The sequence below is a fragment of the Eptatretus burgeri genome, chromosome 9 (assembly GCF_056783735.1).
Source record: "Eptatretus burgeri isolate ZD-2024b chromosome 9, Ebu_testis_v1, whole genome shotgun sequence".
NCBI lineage: Eukaryota > Metazoa > Chordata > Myxini > Myxiniformes > Myxinidae > Eptatretus > Eptatretus burgeri.
Window position 1 is genome coordinate 87429252 of NC_140969.1, and position 18457 is coordinate 87447708.

Here is an 18457-nt window from a genome sequence, read left to right on the forward strand (position 1 = left end):
AGTACATCTCTAGAGACCGTGATATTCCTGTGTCCACCGTACGCAATGTTATCAGGATGTTTAAGGCCCATGGTACTGTAGCCAACCTCCCTGGACGTGGCCGCAAGAGAAAATTTGATCGAAGATTACAACAAACGATTGTTCGAATGGTGGAGAAAGCACCTCGATCAACTGCCAAACAGATTCAAGCTGACCTTCAGACACAAGGTACGACAGTTTCAAATCGCACCATCCGTCGCCAACTCAATGAAAGGAGGTTCTATGGTAGGAGATGCAGGAGGACCCCACTGCTGAGAGAGAGACAAAAGAAAGCCGGACTGCAGTTTGCCAAAACACACCTGAACAAGCCAAAATCCATCTGGGAGAATGTCCTGTGGACAGATGAGACCAAATTAGAGTTTTTTGGTGGAGCACATCATCTCCATGTTTACAGAAAACAAAATGAAGCCTTCATAGAAAAGAACACCTTCCCTGCAGTTAAACATGGAGGAGGTTCAGTGATGTTTTGGGGTTGCTGTGCTGCCTCTGGCACTGGGTACCTTGAATGTGTGCATGGCATCATGAAATTAGGAGTTACCAAGGCATTTTGGAGTGCAATATTCAACCCAGTGGCAGAAAGCTGGGTCTCCATTGAAAGTCATGGGTCTTGCAGCAGGACGTTGACCCCAAACACACTTCAAAATGCACCCAGGAATGGTTCGAGACAAAATGCTGGACTATTCTGAAGTGGTCAGCAATGAGTCAGGAAAAAAAATTCAGAAAACAATCAACTGTTCCTGTAGGTTTCCTCTGATGGGTAGTGCACTTCACAGTAAAGACAACCATGAGAACCAAGGAGCTTTCAAAAGACCTCCAGAACAAAGTTGTGGAAAGGCATAGAGCAGGAGCAGGAGATGGGTATAAAAAAATATTTCAAAGGCCTTGAATATCTCTTGGAGCACAGTCAAGACAATCATTAAGAAGTGGAAGGCGTATGGTACCACCAAAACCCGTGCCGAGATCAGGCTGTCCCTCCAAACTGGATGACCAAGCAAGGAGGATACTGATGAGAAAGGCCATCAAGAGGTCAATAGCAACTTTGAAAGAGATACAGGCCTTCGTGGCAAAGACTGGTCACTGTGTGCATGTGACAACAATATCCCAAGCACTCCACAAGTCTGGCCTGTACGGTAGGGTGGCAAGAACAAAGCCATTACTCAAAAATGCCCACATTGAGTCCCGTTTGAGGAATGCAAGAAACCACTCCGGAGATTCTGAAGCCATGTGTCAAAAAGTTTTGTGGTCTCACGAAACAAAGATGGAAATTTTTGGCCTAAATGCAAAAGGTTACGTTTGGTGCAAACACAGCACATCACCCAAAGAACACCATCCCAATTGTGACGCATGGTGTGGCAGCATTGTGTTATGGCGATGTTTCTCATCGGCAGTGACGGGAGCACTTTTCAGGATAGAAGGGAAAATGGACGGAGCAAAATATAGAAAAATCCTAGATGAAAACCTGCTGCCCTCTGCAAGAATGCTGCAATTGTGACGGAAGTTCACCTTTCAACATGACAACGACCTGAAACACACAGCTAAAGCTACACTGTAGTGGCTAAGGAACAAAAAGTTAAATGTCGTTGAGTGGCCGAGTCAGAGCCCCGACCTAAATCAAATCGAAAATCTGTGGCATGACTTGAAGATTGCTGCCCATCAACACTCCCCATGTAACTTGACTGAGCTTGAACAGCTTTGTACAGAAGCATGGGCAAATATTGCCCAATCAAGGTGTGCAAAATATGTAGAGACTTATCCCAACAGACTCACAGCTGTAATTGCTGTCAAAGGTGTTTCCACCAAGTATTAACTCGGGGGGGGGGGGGGTGGGGGTGTACAGTTATCCAACCAAGACATTTTAGTTTTGTATTTTTAATTAATTTTCTGAAATTTGTAGAATTTGTTTTTCACTTTGAAGTTGTGTATTACGATGTGTAAATAAAGGTGGGAAAAGGTATGATTTAATGTCATTTAATTTCAGGCTATAAGGCAACAAAAGGTGAAAAGTTTGAAAGGGGATGTAGACTTTCTCTAGGCACTGTTGGTGAGCTTGGATGATGTTTCAATGGTGTGGTGGTTGTCGTAAAGGAATCTTGATGGTATATGAAATGTTGTAGCGTTGTGGTTCTAGTATGATGAAGGTTGTGCTGAAATGCCCGTTGAGTTACGACTCGCAATTTGAATGGCTTTGGTGCGCATATGCTCATGAACTGCCTATTTGTTATGATCTTTGGTGTACATGCATGTGTGAAGGAGAGGTTCACATATGCATCAAAGCAAGAGGCAAAGAATGAGAAGTCAAACCTGCCTAACGCCCACACGATGCATATTGACCAATAAACCCATGACACATAAGGGAAGGGCCATCTAAAACGAATAATAATGACATAACTATCTCAGGAAGCACGATATGTTGTGTGCCATTGCCTTGGGGATGATGGTTTTGTAGAACCGTCACAATATATATATATATATATATATATATATATATATATATATATATATATATATATATATATATATATATATATATATATATATATATATATATATATATATATATATATACACAGCACCTTCAGAAAGTATTCACAACCCTTGACTTTTGTTACATTTTGTTGTGTTACAGCCTGAATTTAAAAAGGATTAAATTTTTCAAAATTGTCCCCGAACTACACAATATACCCCATAATGATAAAGTGAAAACATGTTTATTGAAATTTTTTACAAATTAATTAAAAATGAAAAGTTCAAATATGTTGCTCTATAAGTATTCAACGCCTTTGCTTTGACACTCCAAATTGAGCTCAGGTGCATCCAATTTCCTTTGATCATCCTTGAGATATCTCAACAACTTGATTGAAGTCCACCTGTGGCCAATTCAAGTGATTGGACATGATTTAGAAAGAAACACACCTTTCTATATACCGTCCCACAGTTGACAGTACATGTTTCGCCACAGAAGTAAAATTTCAAAAAGATTAAAAAGCAGAAACTCCACCATGAAGTCCAAGGAACTGTCCATATAACTCCAAGATGGAATTGTGAGGAGGCATAAATCTGGGGAAGGGTATAAAACAATTTCTGGAGTGTTGAAAGTTCCCAAGAGCACAGTGAGCTCCATCATTAGGAAATGAAAAAAAAATGGAACTACTCAAACTCTTTCGAGAGCTGGCCATCCGACCAAACTGAGTACCTGGGTAAGAAGGACCTTGGTCGGGAAGGTGACCAAGAACCCAATGACCACTCTGAAAGAACTACAGAGTTCCTTGGCCGAGATGGAAGAACTTGCTGAAAGGACAACAATCTCTGCAGCACATCACAAATCTCAGCTTTATGAGGAGTGGCCATGAAAGAAGCCACTCCTGAGAAAAAGGAACATGACAGCATGTCTGGAGTTTGCAAAAAGGCATGTGAAAGACTCTGAGAGCATGAGGCAAAGATTCTGTGGTCTTATGAGACGAAAATTGAACTCTTTGGACTGAATGTAAAGTGCTATCTGGCGTCTGGTCTGGCGGAAACAGAGTACAGCTCATCACCATCCCGACCATGAAGCATAGTGGTTGCAGCATCATGCTATGGGGATGTGTTCAGGGGCAGGGACTGGGAGACTTGTAAGGATAAAGGGAACAATGAATGGAACCATATACAGGCAAATCCTTGATGGAGAACCTGCTTCAGAGTGCAAAAGACCTGAGATTGTGGTGAAGATTTACGTTCCAACAGGACAACGACCCCAAGCATACAGCAAAGCAACACTGGAATGGCTTCAGAACAAGAAGGTGAAAGTCATTGAGTGGCCCAGCCAAAGCCTGGTGCTGGTCAAGCTTTTCGGAGAGGTTGGCATTTTGAGCAGCTAGAGTTCAGGCCTTGGTTCCAGTATGGTCCATTTGCTAGGACTAAGTGCACAGTTTTCCTGTTTTGAGAAAGTTTGACTCTGGTGGCCAAACCATTGCTCCTATTCAATGCTCCCAAATGATGATTAAACTTTGCATTCTAACCCTCAATGTAATCTCCTTCATCCAGAAATCCGTGGCCAGACACAATGAGAAATTTTACTTCTGTGGCGAGAGGCTGAGAATGAAAATGCTCTGATTTACCCGTTGTGTCATCCATCCATTCAAGGCTTTGTCGGAATTCCCTGTCTCTGGTCTCTATAACATATTTGTGTAAAAATCATTTTCATTTGGTGGATTTAAGGCCGTGTTGAATATTTTTCCCCAATATCATTTTTATTGCCTGAAGCCATCACTGCACTTGCTAAATATAAATGATACGAGTTGTTTATTATTTGTTTAATCAGCTTTTCGTGTAGTTCCTTGTCCATTTCCTTTCCGCGTAAATTGTTGAGTCGATTGCTTCTATGGGATTAATCCATCTGAGATATTGCACTTGATAAATGAAGAAACATTCCTGTTCAGTGACTTTTACAACAGGGTTGCAGTGAGCTGGGTCCTTAAGACTCATGGCATCATGGCAATAATTAAGAAAATAATAATGTACAATAATAATGAAGGAAGAAAATATTTGTGTACATCATGAGGACGTTTGTTTATGATCCAAGTTAACATATTGACATATTATAGATACATTAATAACATCATAAACTGAAATCAAGATGGAACTTTTCTCAGGAGGGAGAGTCAGACAGTGGGCTTGAAGACACCACGCCGACAGGTCATCAGAGCAAGCTCAGGCTACTTGGCTCAAGTTCTGCAGAAAATGGAGAGGAGAAAGAGCAAGTTGGAGCCAAGGAATGTTCTGAGTTCCGTGATGATGGAGATAATCTGGACAAGATGAAGATGCTCGCACAGGAGCCATCTTGTAACCATCGTTCTCAAGTAACACATTTACCGCATGAGCAATGGCTGCCAGTGGGAGAAAGGCAAGTCCTCTTGTTTTCCATTTGATTGTCGTTGCTTTGTTTGTAAGATATCAATAGCTTTCTTTGCGAGTCTCCGTCGATGACTGAGCCTCTTTAAATCCAGATATTGTCCCACACAATCGACATATCTCAACTTTATGTGACAATTTGTGGTTGAGGTGGCTGGCTTAAGATCTTAGGGTCTTGAGTTTGAGCCCCTGTTCTCCCGTTAAATAACACCAGGTGGGTTGACTCAGCCTGTCATCCTTCCGAGGTTTGCAAAATGAGTACCAGTTTACTGGTAATGGGGGCATCAGTGGCACAGCCACGCTCCCAGCAATGATGCAACCAGCAGCCACAGGCTGGATAAGAAACAATGATGATGGAAGAAATACAGTTGTAGTTTGAGAAAACATTGGATAAATCCGATTACGGCACAGGTTCTTCGCAATGATAGCTCAGCCAAAGCTATTTCGGGGCTCAGTGGGATGGTGAAAGTACTGACATCTGCTCTAATCCACGTGATGAGACACAGTCAACGTTTTTAGGGATCATGTCATTTGTTGTTAAATCTTGTGCCATTCTGGAGAATAATTTTTTTTTTTTGAACCACCAACATAGGCAAAGGGAGGAAAATGTCGCAAGTTACTTGGGGATCATCTACTCATTATTATACGATCATGGCAGAAATTTGACCCAACATCTATTCATCAATATACAAATTTGTCAATTTCATAAAGTGGTTTGAATAGAATGATGAAACCACATATTAAGGTCATCTTTTAAAAAAATGACCATTATTTGAAAAAGACTTTTGCAGATTCTTCCAAATGACTCGAGTTATGAAATCTTAAGACACACACAAAGCCTGGCGTTGGCCTAGTGGTTAAGGTGGCTGACTTGGGATCTTAGAGTCCCGAGTTCAAGCTCCGTTTGCCGCTGAATTAACACCAGGTAGAGTTGACTCAGCCTGTCATCCTTCCGTGGTAGGTGAAATAAGTACCAGTGTACTGATATAGGGGCACAGCATCAGCGGCATAGTCGCGCCACAAAAACAGTGATAGCTACCCGGAAGCCAAGCTGCCATACGCAAGAAGAAGAAAAATACACACAGACTTTTGTGTGCACCCTTGTGGTTGCTGGATGCATCATTGGTTAGGAACACGGCTGTGCTGCTGATGCAGTGCCCCTATGACGAGTACACCGGTACTCATTTCGCCGACCTCAGAAGGATGACAGGCCGAGTCAACCCCACATGGTGTCAATTCAGTGGCCGAAAGGGCTCGAACTCAGGATCCTAAGATCCCAAGCCAGCCACGCTAACCACTAAGCCAACGCCAGGCTTATAAAGTCTTCATCGTTTCATATAATGGTTGTACCCCTGGTTAAAGAAAACCCTTACCTCAACTCTATCAACCGATGTTTTTGTGTCTCAAATCATATTGTCTGGATATTAGGTGTTCCTGCCCTCACTGATTGCTGGAAAGGCAAAGGAAAAGTACTCAATGTTAACCCTTTTCAACAGACCACTTTGGCTGCAACACTGTTAAGAGTAATGTATATTAATGATACATATACAAAGATAACCCTTATTCACACATTTCATCATCCAAAGCAATTCACCCCATTTTAAAACCTTTTGAAACATTCAAACACATTTCCCTATGAGAGAGAGGGACAGACAGAGAGAAAGAGAGAAAGAGACATCTATAAATGTCCAAAATGTAAACTAATCTCGAAACTTCGGCCGCTTTGATGCTTCTGTATTCACTAGAAATTCCATCAGACAAAAGGCTGTCTGTGAACACATGGCACACTGTATTCGCTGCTTTCTTTGAAATACCCAGAATGCTTTATGCAGCTTCATTTGTCAGGTGACGCAGGAATCACCAGATATTGAACCAGTGCCCCCCCCCCCCAACAAACTTTCAGCAACCTGTTAAATCTATTACGATGATGAAGATTCTCAAACAAAAATTGCAGGTTAACTTTGAACGTCACTTGTAAACAACTTGACAATTATCCTGGAATACAACGTGACATCGAAGTAACAGAAACATACTGTTGCGAATTCTGACCCGTCCGGCGTGCGATCGGCCGCTTGACTCGAATGGCGGCCGCCTCGCCCACCGGAACGGACAATTCAGTCGTGACCCTCCGGGAACTACCGCCCGGAGCCAGTCACGGGTGGGGGTTTAACCCTACCACGACCGTGCCAATTGCCCACCCGCGCAGGATAGGGTTGCTCGCCAAATTCGACCGACCAAAGTACCTGCGCGAGTGGTCGATCGGGCGATCGTACCACGCCACAGGTCGACTCCGGAGACGAACCACTTAAGCAGTCCGTTCCGTGCTACAGAGATAACTGTGCGGAGTTATCGTCGGCCTTGACGGTTCCGATTAATTACCGGGTGTTTTAAACCCACTACGAACCCCTTACGTGATGCAAGATGGAGATTCAATAAAACGAAGGAGACGAAGCAAAGCGGGAAAACAGTTCAACAAGCCATGCACATTTATTTACACACACACACACACACACACAGTATACAGCCATACAAAAATGCACATATAACAGTTAAAACAATAAAAGCAATGCAGAGCTACAACTGAATAAAAGCAAAGGTTTATTTACATGCACTTAAACAGTTTCTACTTATTGGACACGGCGCCACAGCATGCATTCAACCCGAAAGAAAGAAAGCCACCCTCACAGGCAAGGAGGCAGACAGGTCCGTAGACCAAATGTACGTGGATCCTGGAGGATCGGCCAGGTCCACGAGACTGGGAGGTCTTACCCGCGTCCTCGTGACACGATGGCGGGCAAGCCGCAATGTTCGCGCCACTGCGCCCCGACTCCGTGCCCTGGCGTGGTCGGCGAGTCCTCTCCGGCGTTCTCCGCGCGGGCGGTCTTGTTGGCACCACGTTTAGGGTGGAGGAGGAACGGGCCCCCCCCGGCACTATCTCAGCACGGATGGGGGGGGGGGGGAAAAAAAATCAAAAAAAAAAAAAAAAATCGCTGATGCTCAGGGAGAGGGGTATGGCTGGCTGGCCTGCATCCCGCGACGAGACGAGCGACCCCAACACCGCAACCTCGTTGCCGTCCGCAGTCTCCCCTGCAACTCCTCCGCAACTTATCTCAAACTCCTCCCAGCTCAACTCACGCTCGCGAGTCGCCTTGCGCTCGGATCTTTATAGGCCTCAGGAGGAGCCTATATGCAAATATTCGGATCAAAACGCGATTGGAGGCGGGGCCACGCCACCCTCTGTTCAGCCATTGGTCGGGCAGAAAGGGGGCGTGAAGCATTCCTGATCCGAATTCTGCTTGTGGAGAATCCACGTTCACCGTGCTTGGAGGCGGGGCCATACCGCCCGACGCTCGCCCATTGGACGGAGAAAAAGGGGCGTGAAGCCTTCTGGATCCGAATTCTCCCTCGGAAAGGCCGCCATTCGCGCTCGCGGCTCGATGCGTTTGACACCGATCGCCGAACGGGCCCGAGACAGCCCGACGTTCAGTGTTCACAGGTGGTGCGGTTGGTAGTTGGGGTGGTCGTGGTTGTTGTGATGGTAGCATGGTTGGCGTTGTGGTTAAGGTGGTTGTTGTAATGGCGGTTGAGACGTGGTTGGTTCAAAATAACGACAGAAAAGAAAAACGGCTATCTCAAAGCGTCGCAGCCCGGATGAATCACACATATGAATCACAGCTAACTACACATGGACTTACCGATATATCTCACCTGAGGACTCTTTATGGTGTAATGCGAATTTCCACAACCGTAATACTACTAACCCAATTTTTCTTTTCTTTCCCTATTTCTCTCAGTAGGTCCCCAGGTATGCCACCTGGCCTCGGCCACTCACTCTCATTGCAGGAACTATTCTCTGCAAGTGTTCCCCTTCACTCTCCAGGCTTGAGCAGTGATCTGGGGCCTTGTGAAGAAACCTCTTTGCATCGACTGCTGCAGCTGTGGAAGAGTTTTTCCTTGGGTCCCTTACCTGCCGAGTCATACAAGCAAAGACGGTCTCGAAGCGTTGGTTACAGGACCAGGGCCTCTCCACAATCTACAGGTCCAACTATTCCACAACCTTTCCAGGTTGGTTCACATTGTTTAAGCCACAATTATTCCCACGTTCTTGTGAAATTGGCTGGGGGAACCTTTTGGAGCAAGTCCTTCACGAACCATCTGGCCGAGTCTGACGTTCGACTCGGGTTAGAGCAGGAACTTGTAATTGGTTCACGGTGCCGGCAATAGCTCACCGACTCTGCGTGAAGGACACCGTGGGATCTTCAACGTCCAGCAACGAGACGCCAGTTTAGCATCCACCTGAGGGACAGCAGACACATTGATGGATCACCCAAGCTGTTAAAAACACAGGGATGACAGTTTATAGCTTGCGCTGGATTCGAACCCAGGGGTGTGTTCAGTTACCAAGCAGCTAGCTAGCACTTTCCAAGCCAGCTGTTCCTTATCAACAGTTTTGAATGGAGTGCTTGCTTGAGTGCTTAAGCCACTTAGCGAGCACTTGACAGCACAAGAAACCTGGTAACTGAACACACCTCAGGTGAGACAGCTCAGAAGCGAGTGTGCATACCGATAGGCCATCCTGTCAGCCCAAATCAGAGCTATTTATGAAGTGAAAATTGTTGCAGGTGATTACATTTGAGAGGAATGAAAGAAACATTGTTGGATTCACATCAATCAGTTTCCCCCACTGAATGAAACATAAATAATAATAATAATAATAATAATAATAATAATCACACCATTAATATACTCCAGTATGGTGTTGTCAGTTGTGTATTCAAATTATAATTCAAACAAGAAACAAAACTTTATTTCAGTTTATAATTATCCCGGTTTTGCGACTCGTACGATTTATCTGCCATTTGTTGCGCATCTTAAATAAATAAGTAAATTAAAATAACCAAAACACTAAAATGTCATGACATTCCCAGCAGACCGTTCAATGTCATTACCGACTTTGGCCACCAATGACATCATCTCTCACAACCCAAATGTTATACATGGACATCTCTTATTAACAGGTCCTTTCCGACTCTCTGTAAAATCGTCTTTATTTCTGCTGATGACTCCACCCTCTGCTGCACCATCTGTCATCCCTCAGACTGGCAAGCAGCAGCTTCTTCGCTCACTGCAGATCTGGGTAAAATCACAAACTGGTCCAACACGTGGAACATGTCTTTCAATCCGGACAAATCTCACACTCTCACTATGTCTCTCCGAAAGGACCGTTTAGACCCCCCCCCCCCCACCACAACATCTACTGTCTCAACAATCCTCTGGAAGAAATCCTTTCATTCAAGCTTCTGGGTCTCACTATCTGCCATGATCTGTCTTTCCTGGGAAAACCACATTTCCAACCTGGCCTTCAAAGCCAGTCGTGGACTGGGAATCCTCCGTCGTGCAAAGTCCTTCCTCGGCACACTTGAGCTCCTGATCACTTACAAAGCTTTCAGCCACAGCCTGATGGAGTACTGCTCTCCCCTCTGGGTTGGTGCTCCCACCTCTCACATTTCTTGGCTTCATGCTGTGGAAACCAAAGCATTTAGGATCATTGACATCTCCCGTGATGAGCCTGAGTCTTTGGGTCTCTCACTCTCTCACCGCAGGCAGGTCGGTGGTCTTTCTGTCTTCTACAGTCTCCTCTCCAGTCTCGCTGCCCTCCCCCACCCCCCGCTCTGTCTGCAATGTGTCCTCCCCACATTTCCGTAGGGCGCTCAAGGTCCGCCAGTAACCCCTTTCTGGCAAAACTACCAAAATCACGAATCACTGCTCACCTTCACTCTTTCATTCCTCTTTTTTCCCGCCTTTGGAATAAACTCCCACACTCTCTTCGATCCCATTATTCCCTCCAGGTCTTATTGATCACCACCACCTCTTATCTTTCCCCATCCAAAACCTCGATCTTTTCTACCCCCATTAATCCACCCCAAGCCCACCTCCTTCAAATTCCCTGATTTCCTTCCTGAAAGTCCCTGTAATGTCCGTCTTGTATTCCCCATGTTCTCCACCCCACCCCTCTCCCTTCCACAGATCTCCTAATGTCTCTGTTCCCCACTGTTTGGTCCTTCCCTCTCCCGCCCCTCTTGTCTCCTGCCCCCCTTGTTGTGCGTTGTGTGTTTGCTCTTTGTTTGTTTGTTTGCATACGAGCCTCAACAATGTACACACACACACACACACACACAAAAAGTCTGATTAGTCGTAGATGGCTTTCCAAAATCTTCTTCTTCCTCTTTCGGCTTGCTCCCGTTAGGGGTCGCCACAGCGGACCAACTGTCTCCATTTCGCTCTCGTTTTGTTGTCCGCATAATGATTTGGCATAGGTTTTTACGCCGGATGCCCTTCCTGACGCAACCCTGGTCGCCTCTTACGACACACAGGGATATGGTACACCTATTCTAACCGGGGCATACACCGGGCCCAGTACAACTGGTGCTCATTTCGCCGACCTCGGAAGGATGGCAGGCTGAGTCAACCCCCTGGTGTTTTTTTTGACTTGGTATATATATATATATATATATATATATATATATATATATATATATATATATATATATATATATATATATATATATATATATATATATATATATATATATATATATACATATATACTAGATGGAAAGATGGCTTTCCAAAATCTACGAGTAGAATATTCTGCCTTTTTTGTACCTCCCACCTTGTCGGTATTTACTTTGATTAACAATGAATGTCCCAATCTTAGTGGAATGGGCTTCTGGTTGGACAGGCTAATTTAGTGCACCTTGTACCACCATCAAGAATGTGCACAGAACTGAGAGGATGAGTTGATGGAACATCTTGGCACAAAAACAAATGGTAAAAAAAAAAAAAAATTATATTCTGTTAGTACCTTTGGAGCCAAGAAACGGAAAGACAAAATCACATTTCTGGGTAAGGAAGAGTTTCAACCATTATCCAAAATCACTTGACATCAACATCCTAGTGCAAGTACTGGCTGAGGGCATACTGTACCTCCACCAGGCTGAACAGTTTATGTTTTGTATCCCACTGATAGACCTGATCTGGATCCGTACATTAACCAAAATCTAATCGGCTTGGTCTTGTCACCTACCCAACTCGTCCACCAAGTTTTGTCATAATCCGTCCATAACTTTTTGAGATATCCTGCTATATATAGTTTTTTGCCCCACCTCTCAATACTGAGGAATCACTTAAAATTTCAACTATCCAGATCTGCATCTTCACGAAAATCAAATCAATTCTTCCTTGTCACACACCCAACCCATCCACCAAGTTTTTGTCATAATCTGTCCACAACCTTTTGAAAAATCGTGCTCACAAACACACAAACAGACAGACAAACAAACAAACGAACAGGGGTGAAAACAGAACCTCCGTCCACCTTCGGTGGTGGAGGGAATAAGTGATGAGCATGTTAAAATATTCATTATAAAGCCACAGATGAAGATGGTAGTTCATGGTTGATGTGGGTCCTCTCCGAGATAACCATGAGACATTGAAGTTGATCAAACTGGAAAGGGGTTAAGGTATGGATTGGGTGATGAGGATCAAATTGCATTCAAATTGTTGGCCCGATTGGGGGTATAATACCAAAATAAAAGTTGGAAGATGCTCTTTAAAAAGAAACGATTAATTCACAAACCTGCTTCTATGAAAATGACTATCTTTTCTTCAAAGTGGCATACAATCCCCTTTAATGGAAAAATATTCCTCAATATGTTCCTTAAATGTATACAGTGCCTTCACAAAGTATTCACACCCGTCGACTTTTGTTACATTTTGTTGTGTTACAGCCTGAATTTAAAATGGATTAAATTAAAAAAAAAAATTGTCACCGAATGACAAAGTGAAAACATGTTTTGAGAATTTTTTTACAAATTAATCAAAAATAAAAAGCTGAAATGTCTTGCATCAATAAGTATTCATCCCTCTGAGTCAATACTTTGTAGAAGCGCCTTCAGCAGTGATTAAAGTTTCGAGTCTTCTTGGGTCTGTCTACATCAGCTTTACACATCTGGATTTGGGGATTTTCTCCCATTCTTCCTTGAAGATTTGCTCAAGCTCTGATAAGTTGGAAGGCGAGTGTCGGTGAACAGAAATCTTCAAGTATTTCCACAGATTCTCAATGGGATTCAAGTCTGTGCTTTGGCTGGACCATTCAAGGACTTTCACGGTCTTGTTCTGAAGCCATTCCAGTGTTGTTTTGGCTGATTGCTTGGGGTCATTTATCCTGTTGGAACATAAATATTTACTGCAGTCTCAGATTTTTGCACTCTGAAGCAGGTTCTCCTCACTCAAGGATTTTCTTGTATTTGGCTCCATTCATTGTTCCACCATCCATACAAGTCTCTAACTCTGAAAAGCATCCCCCATAGCATTATGCTGCTACCACCATGCTTCACAGTAGGCATGGTGTTGGATGGGTGATGAGCTGTGCTCGGTTTCTGCCAGACGTAGCGCTTTGCATTCAGGCCAAAGAGTTCAATTTTCATTCCATCAGACCACAATCTTTTACCTCGTGCTCTCAGAGTCTTTCACGTGCCCTTTTGCAAACTCCAGGTGTGTTGCCATGCGTCTTTTTCGCAGGAGTGGCTTCAGTTTGGCCACTCTTCCATAAAGCCGAGCTTTGTGAAGCGCTGCAGGGAATGTTGTCCTTCTGGCAAGTTCTCCCATCTCAGCCAAGGAACTCGAGTTCTGTTAGAGTAGTCAATGGGTTCTTGGTCACCTACCTGACCAAGGTCTTTCTTGCCCAGTTGCTCAGTTTGGTCAGACGGCCAGCTCTAGGAAGAGTCTGGATAGTTCTATATTTTTTTCCATTTCCGAATGATGGAGCTCACTGTGCTCTTGGGAACTTACAACACTGTATAAATTGTTTTATACCCTTCCCTTGATCTATTCCTCATCACAATTCTATCTCGGAGTTCTACGGACAGTTCCTTGGACTTCATGGTAGAGTTTCTGCTATAACATGCACCGTCAACTGTGGGCACTTATATAGAAAGGTGTGTTCCTTTCTAAATCATGTCCAATCAATTGAATTGGCCACAGGTGGACTCGAATCAAGTTGTGGAGACATCAAGGATAATCAACGGACATTGGATGAACCTGAGCTCAATTTGCAGTGTCGTCGCAAAGGGATTCAATACGCAAGACATTTCAGCTTTTCATTTTTAATGAATTTATAAAAATTTCTAAAAATATGTTTTCACTTTGTCATTATGGGGTGTTTTGTGTTGATCGGTGACAACAAATTTAAACATAATCCATTTTAAAGTCAGGCTGTAACACAACAAAATGTAAGGGTGTGAATACTTTCTGAAGGCACTGTAAATGCGTTGAATTATTCATTTTTCTCTTGAACCAGTGACTTCTCTTTCATGAGTAAATGGATATTCCTCGTTTATTTTTCTACTTTTAACTCGTGCTGCCAATTTTTCAACCATGATATTTCTGCAGAAGCTTCCTGCCAGTTCTAATGATGTTGCCACTGTTCAGATGACCATACGTGAAGCCGAGAGACAGCGATGGAGGCGAGTGCAGCTTTCAGCGGGAGGAAAGGGATCAACCTCACGGATAAAAGAACTGGATTTCCTGGATCGGGACAAATACAGGCGGCAATTTCGTGCTAAGCCTGTCCCGGCGCAATCACAGCAATTGATCTACGAGGCAATGTGCACGGAACGTGAAGAGAGGAGCCGGCTCGGTGTGCAGAAACGCAAGGTAGTGCCGAGATTACGGAAATGTGCTCCCAGCGTCGTTACTGGTCCTGTTACTTCAGTGCAAACCAAAACTAGACAGAACAATCAATCAGAGATTCTAACCCTCGCCAGCACTTGTTTTGTGTGGTGTCTGTGTGGTTTCATGGGGTGCTGGTGTGTTTGTGGCATGTGCGGACGATGCATTGACGATATAGGTTTATGGACATACAGCGGACAAACAGCCCTTTTCGGTTTTATTCTATAGATTCACGTTGCAATCATATGTATTTTATAGATACATGTATTTTACTGATGTAGACGTATTTATATAGTATGCACTTTATAGATACACTCACATTCTCAATCTTACATCCTTTATCCACATACTCTCATTCTAATGGTACGTACTTTAGATGTGCTCGCATTGCAATAATAGACATGCTCGTATTATAATAGGACGTACTTTATAGACGTACTCACATTCCAATACTACATTCCAGTGTCTGATCATTTGCATTTTTATTCAGTTTATCTTCTTATTCAAAAACAATGCACCACAAGGCAGCAAACGCAACTTCGTGAATAACGAGCACTTTCCATGGCGGCAGCACGTCTTACCTTCGTAGGTAGACTGGCTAAGAACCATCACCCGATTCATCCAGGCAAGCCATTTTTACAGCCTCAGATCATTTGAATGAGGATCTGAAACAGTAGTGATTCCCAGGCAAAATTAGCATTCCTCTCCTGTAGTAAATGAGAGTACAACTCTCATATACTGTAGTTCTAACTGTAGCATTTTTGCCTGGGAAACGTGAAAACAAGCATTGCTTCCTCATTGAGCTTTATCTCAACCAGGAAGTAATGCTGAGCTAAAATAAGATACTAAATTGTTACCAAAAGCACTACTTTACACATCACAGAGCAAGTCATATCTTGAGAAATTGCGATGAGCTTCGGCTTTCGCCAATAAGTTCTCGTAGCACTGCAAATGTCGGATGCCCTTCGTATCCGGAGAAGGCCGTTCACATGTAACATGTAAACTACCATGTGTGGGATAAATTTGCAGTGAAGAAGCTGCTGCCCAGACAGCAGTTTAACCCTCCATGTACCTTGGCAAGTCTCCATGTCAAGTCAAGGACCCTCCATGTAGACTAGACCACCTACCTGTTGCCTGCATTCGAGGCAGGAACTTGAAATTTGTTCATAGTGCCGACGATATCTCGCCTACTCTTCGTGAAGGACACCGTGGGATCTTAAACGTTCACCATCTAATGTCGGAAGATGGGACGCCCAGTTTCACGTCCATCCGGGGGACGGCACACACATCGATGTATCGTGCAGCAATGCAGTGACTACAATAGCATCATTTAATAAAATAATAGCATTTACACAGTCGGCGGTGATGGTAACTCAGCAGAACATTTTCACTATATCTCAATACGCCACACCGTAAGCAGATGGGTGAAAACGTGATTCTAAGGATACACAAACAGAAAAAAGAAACTTTTGGGAAATGCCAAAATTTGATGTGAGTCAGACTTATTAAAATGCTTCAAAGTATCTGCCCTTCACAAAAGTAAATATTTTATACATTTTCTTACCTGGAAGTGTTGAAATGTTTGGTGGAAGTTGTGGTCTTGCAGTTAAAATGTTTGGGGAGTTGCAGGAGGAGCTGATGGCTTCAGTGAAACTGTTCAGCTTTGTGGAAAGGGACGAAATGCAGAAGGAAGAACGAAGGAAAGAGCTGCGGGAACTCTTCGTGTTGTCTAATGTCAGTGAAAAGTCAAGCTCAAAGGTCGTGTACCATGAGTCCAACCTTGGCCTAGAGTCCTCATTGCATGACCAATATATCGGAAGGATGGTGCTTTTGCATTCCTTGTGGATTACAAGCTGTGCTTTCCATTGTGCAGGAGAGAAAGCGAGGAAGAAGTATGGAATCAAGATCGAGGAGAAGATCTTTCAAGAACGAGGTCTCCTGTTCACCTGATGTCAGGAGAAGCCCCGACATGATGGAGAGGAAATCAGAATGCCAGGGTGAGGCAAACAATGCCAGTACAATGGATAAATTAAACAGGACATTGGTCGAGGTATGGCTAATTGCCGTGGGAAGCAAGAAGATGACGTTTCAGGTGTTAAACCTCTGATGAAGGGTTAGTGCCTGAAACGTTGCTTCCCACGGTGGTTAGTATACCTCAATCAATGTCCTGTTGACGTCATCCATCCTTCCACCTGTCCGCCGATGCAGGTAGAGACACTAACCTTCATAAGCAGAACTAGTTCTTCTTTCGACAATGCTCAGCACAAACTGACTGTTCTTTAGATCCACTGACTGCGTCAAGAGCAGCAATGAACCATTCCCAAATTGTAAGAACGAGGCTTCAGTGGACTCACAAAGTGCTCGTGATTTGAAACGAGCCTCTTCTTGAAATGGCTACATCCATTGTGTTACATTCACTGTTTCATTTACATTAAATACTACTTAAGGATTAGTCACAATTGCTGTTGGATGCGACTTTAGGAATCAACACTGTGCAACCAAGCACCTTGGTTTATGGGAGAAAGAACTTCAGTTGCTGAATGAATATTTTTTTCTCCCAGCTGCGGCAAAGACTGGGACAACACGCTGCCAGAAGTCCCATTTGATGTTCGCCTCTGAACCAACATATCATCCCCGAATCCTCCCGGGCATGCCAAGATTTACACGACTACACAGAGCCTTGCAGCTGGACTCTGGCCCAAGGAAGCAGGACATGATCTCGGTCAATATCCAAACAGCAGATGGCAGACAAGAACGAACAAGGAGTGCGAAACACCTCAAGGCCTGCACGCAGTCCTTCGGTGGCTCGGTACGACCTCCATCTTCTGTGGAGAGTTTTCCACCACGTATCAACGACTCAGCACGCTTGAGACAAGCTGCAATAAGGTAAGAAACATTCTTCTTGCACAGTAGAACACACGATGACTCCAGCAACAAAATACGAACATTTTATATCTATCTTTTTTATATACATAACCGAGGCTCATGGAAGAGCTACAGCAGAATGGAAGGGAACGAAATGCAAAGGGGGAAACACCAACAGCACAGAAGAAGTGGTAGTGAGATCAAGGGGAGAGGGAGAAGGACACATGGGGTGAACAAGCTGCACACAAAGTGAATGAAACAGAGGAACAAGAAGAGGGGAAGGAGTCGATGAAACATAAAAGGAACAAAGCAACCGACAACTCACAAACTAAAAGTTGTGAGGGAGAGGAGGAAAAAAAAAATCACAATAACCTGGAAAAAGGGAGTGCTTGGGAATGGGGTAATTCGGGCATGACCGTGAGTATGAATGGGGATTAACCTGAGGTAGTGGTGAACAGCTGTCTTGAAGCCCTGGAGGGAAGAATGGGACTGAACAAAATGGGGAAATGGGTTCCACAGGTGAGAGAAAAGAGGAACAAATGAGAGGAGGTGAGCATTGAGCATGACATTTGTGATTTTAAACAAGAGAGGGTTACCGGCAGACCGTGTGCACCCTGCAGAAACCTGGGAGGAAAAGAACCAAAAGAGGGCAGAGGGTACAAGACCAAAAAGGAGGCGGTATAACACAGAGAAGCCACCAACGTGCCTGCGATGTGAGAATAACAGGCCTAAACACTCAAATTCATCACAGGAGATCCCAATGATTTTGAGGGCCTTGCTTCACAAGCCATCAAGAAGGGCAACGTGTGAGTCAGGGGCACCAGTCCAAAAAGGAGAATAGTACTCCATCCAGCTGTGAATGAAAGCCTTGTAAGTTGTTAAAAGTTCAGATTGGACAAGGAAAGACCTTGCACGATGAAGGATTCCCAGT

The 18457-nt window shown here is 44.0% G+C and overlaps 1 protein-coding gene across 3 annotated transcripts in view; it reads left to right on the forward strand.

Annotated features, from left to right (window-relative positions):
* LOC147020548 (protein FAM161B-like) overlaps positions 1-18457 on the forward strand; it is a 38787-nt gene that overhangs the window by 11594 nt on the left and 8736 nt on the right. For 2 of the 3 annotated variants that reach the window (XM_085895979.1, XM_085895976.1), the window contains exons 2-7: positions 4671-4921; positions 8727-8994; positions 14422-14646; positions 16291-16419; positions 16535-16658; positions 17223-17547. In XM_085895979.1, coding sequence (XP_085752105.1) covers positions 4671-4921; positions 8727-8994; positions 14422-14646; positions 16291-16419; positions 16535-16658; positions 17223-17547 — 1322 coding nt within the window. The remainder of the gene's footprint in view (positions 1-4670; positions 4922-8726; positions 8995-14421; positions 14647-16290; positions 16420-16534; positions 16659-17222; positions 17548-18457) is intronic. The other variant, XM_085895978.1, reaches the window with a different exon arrangement.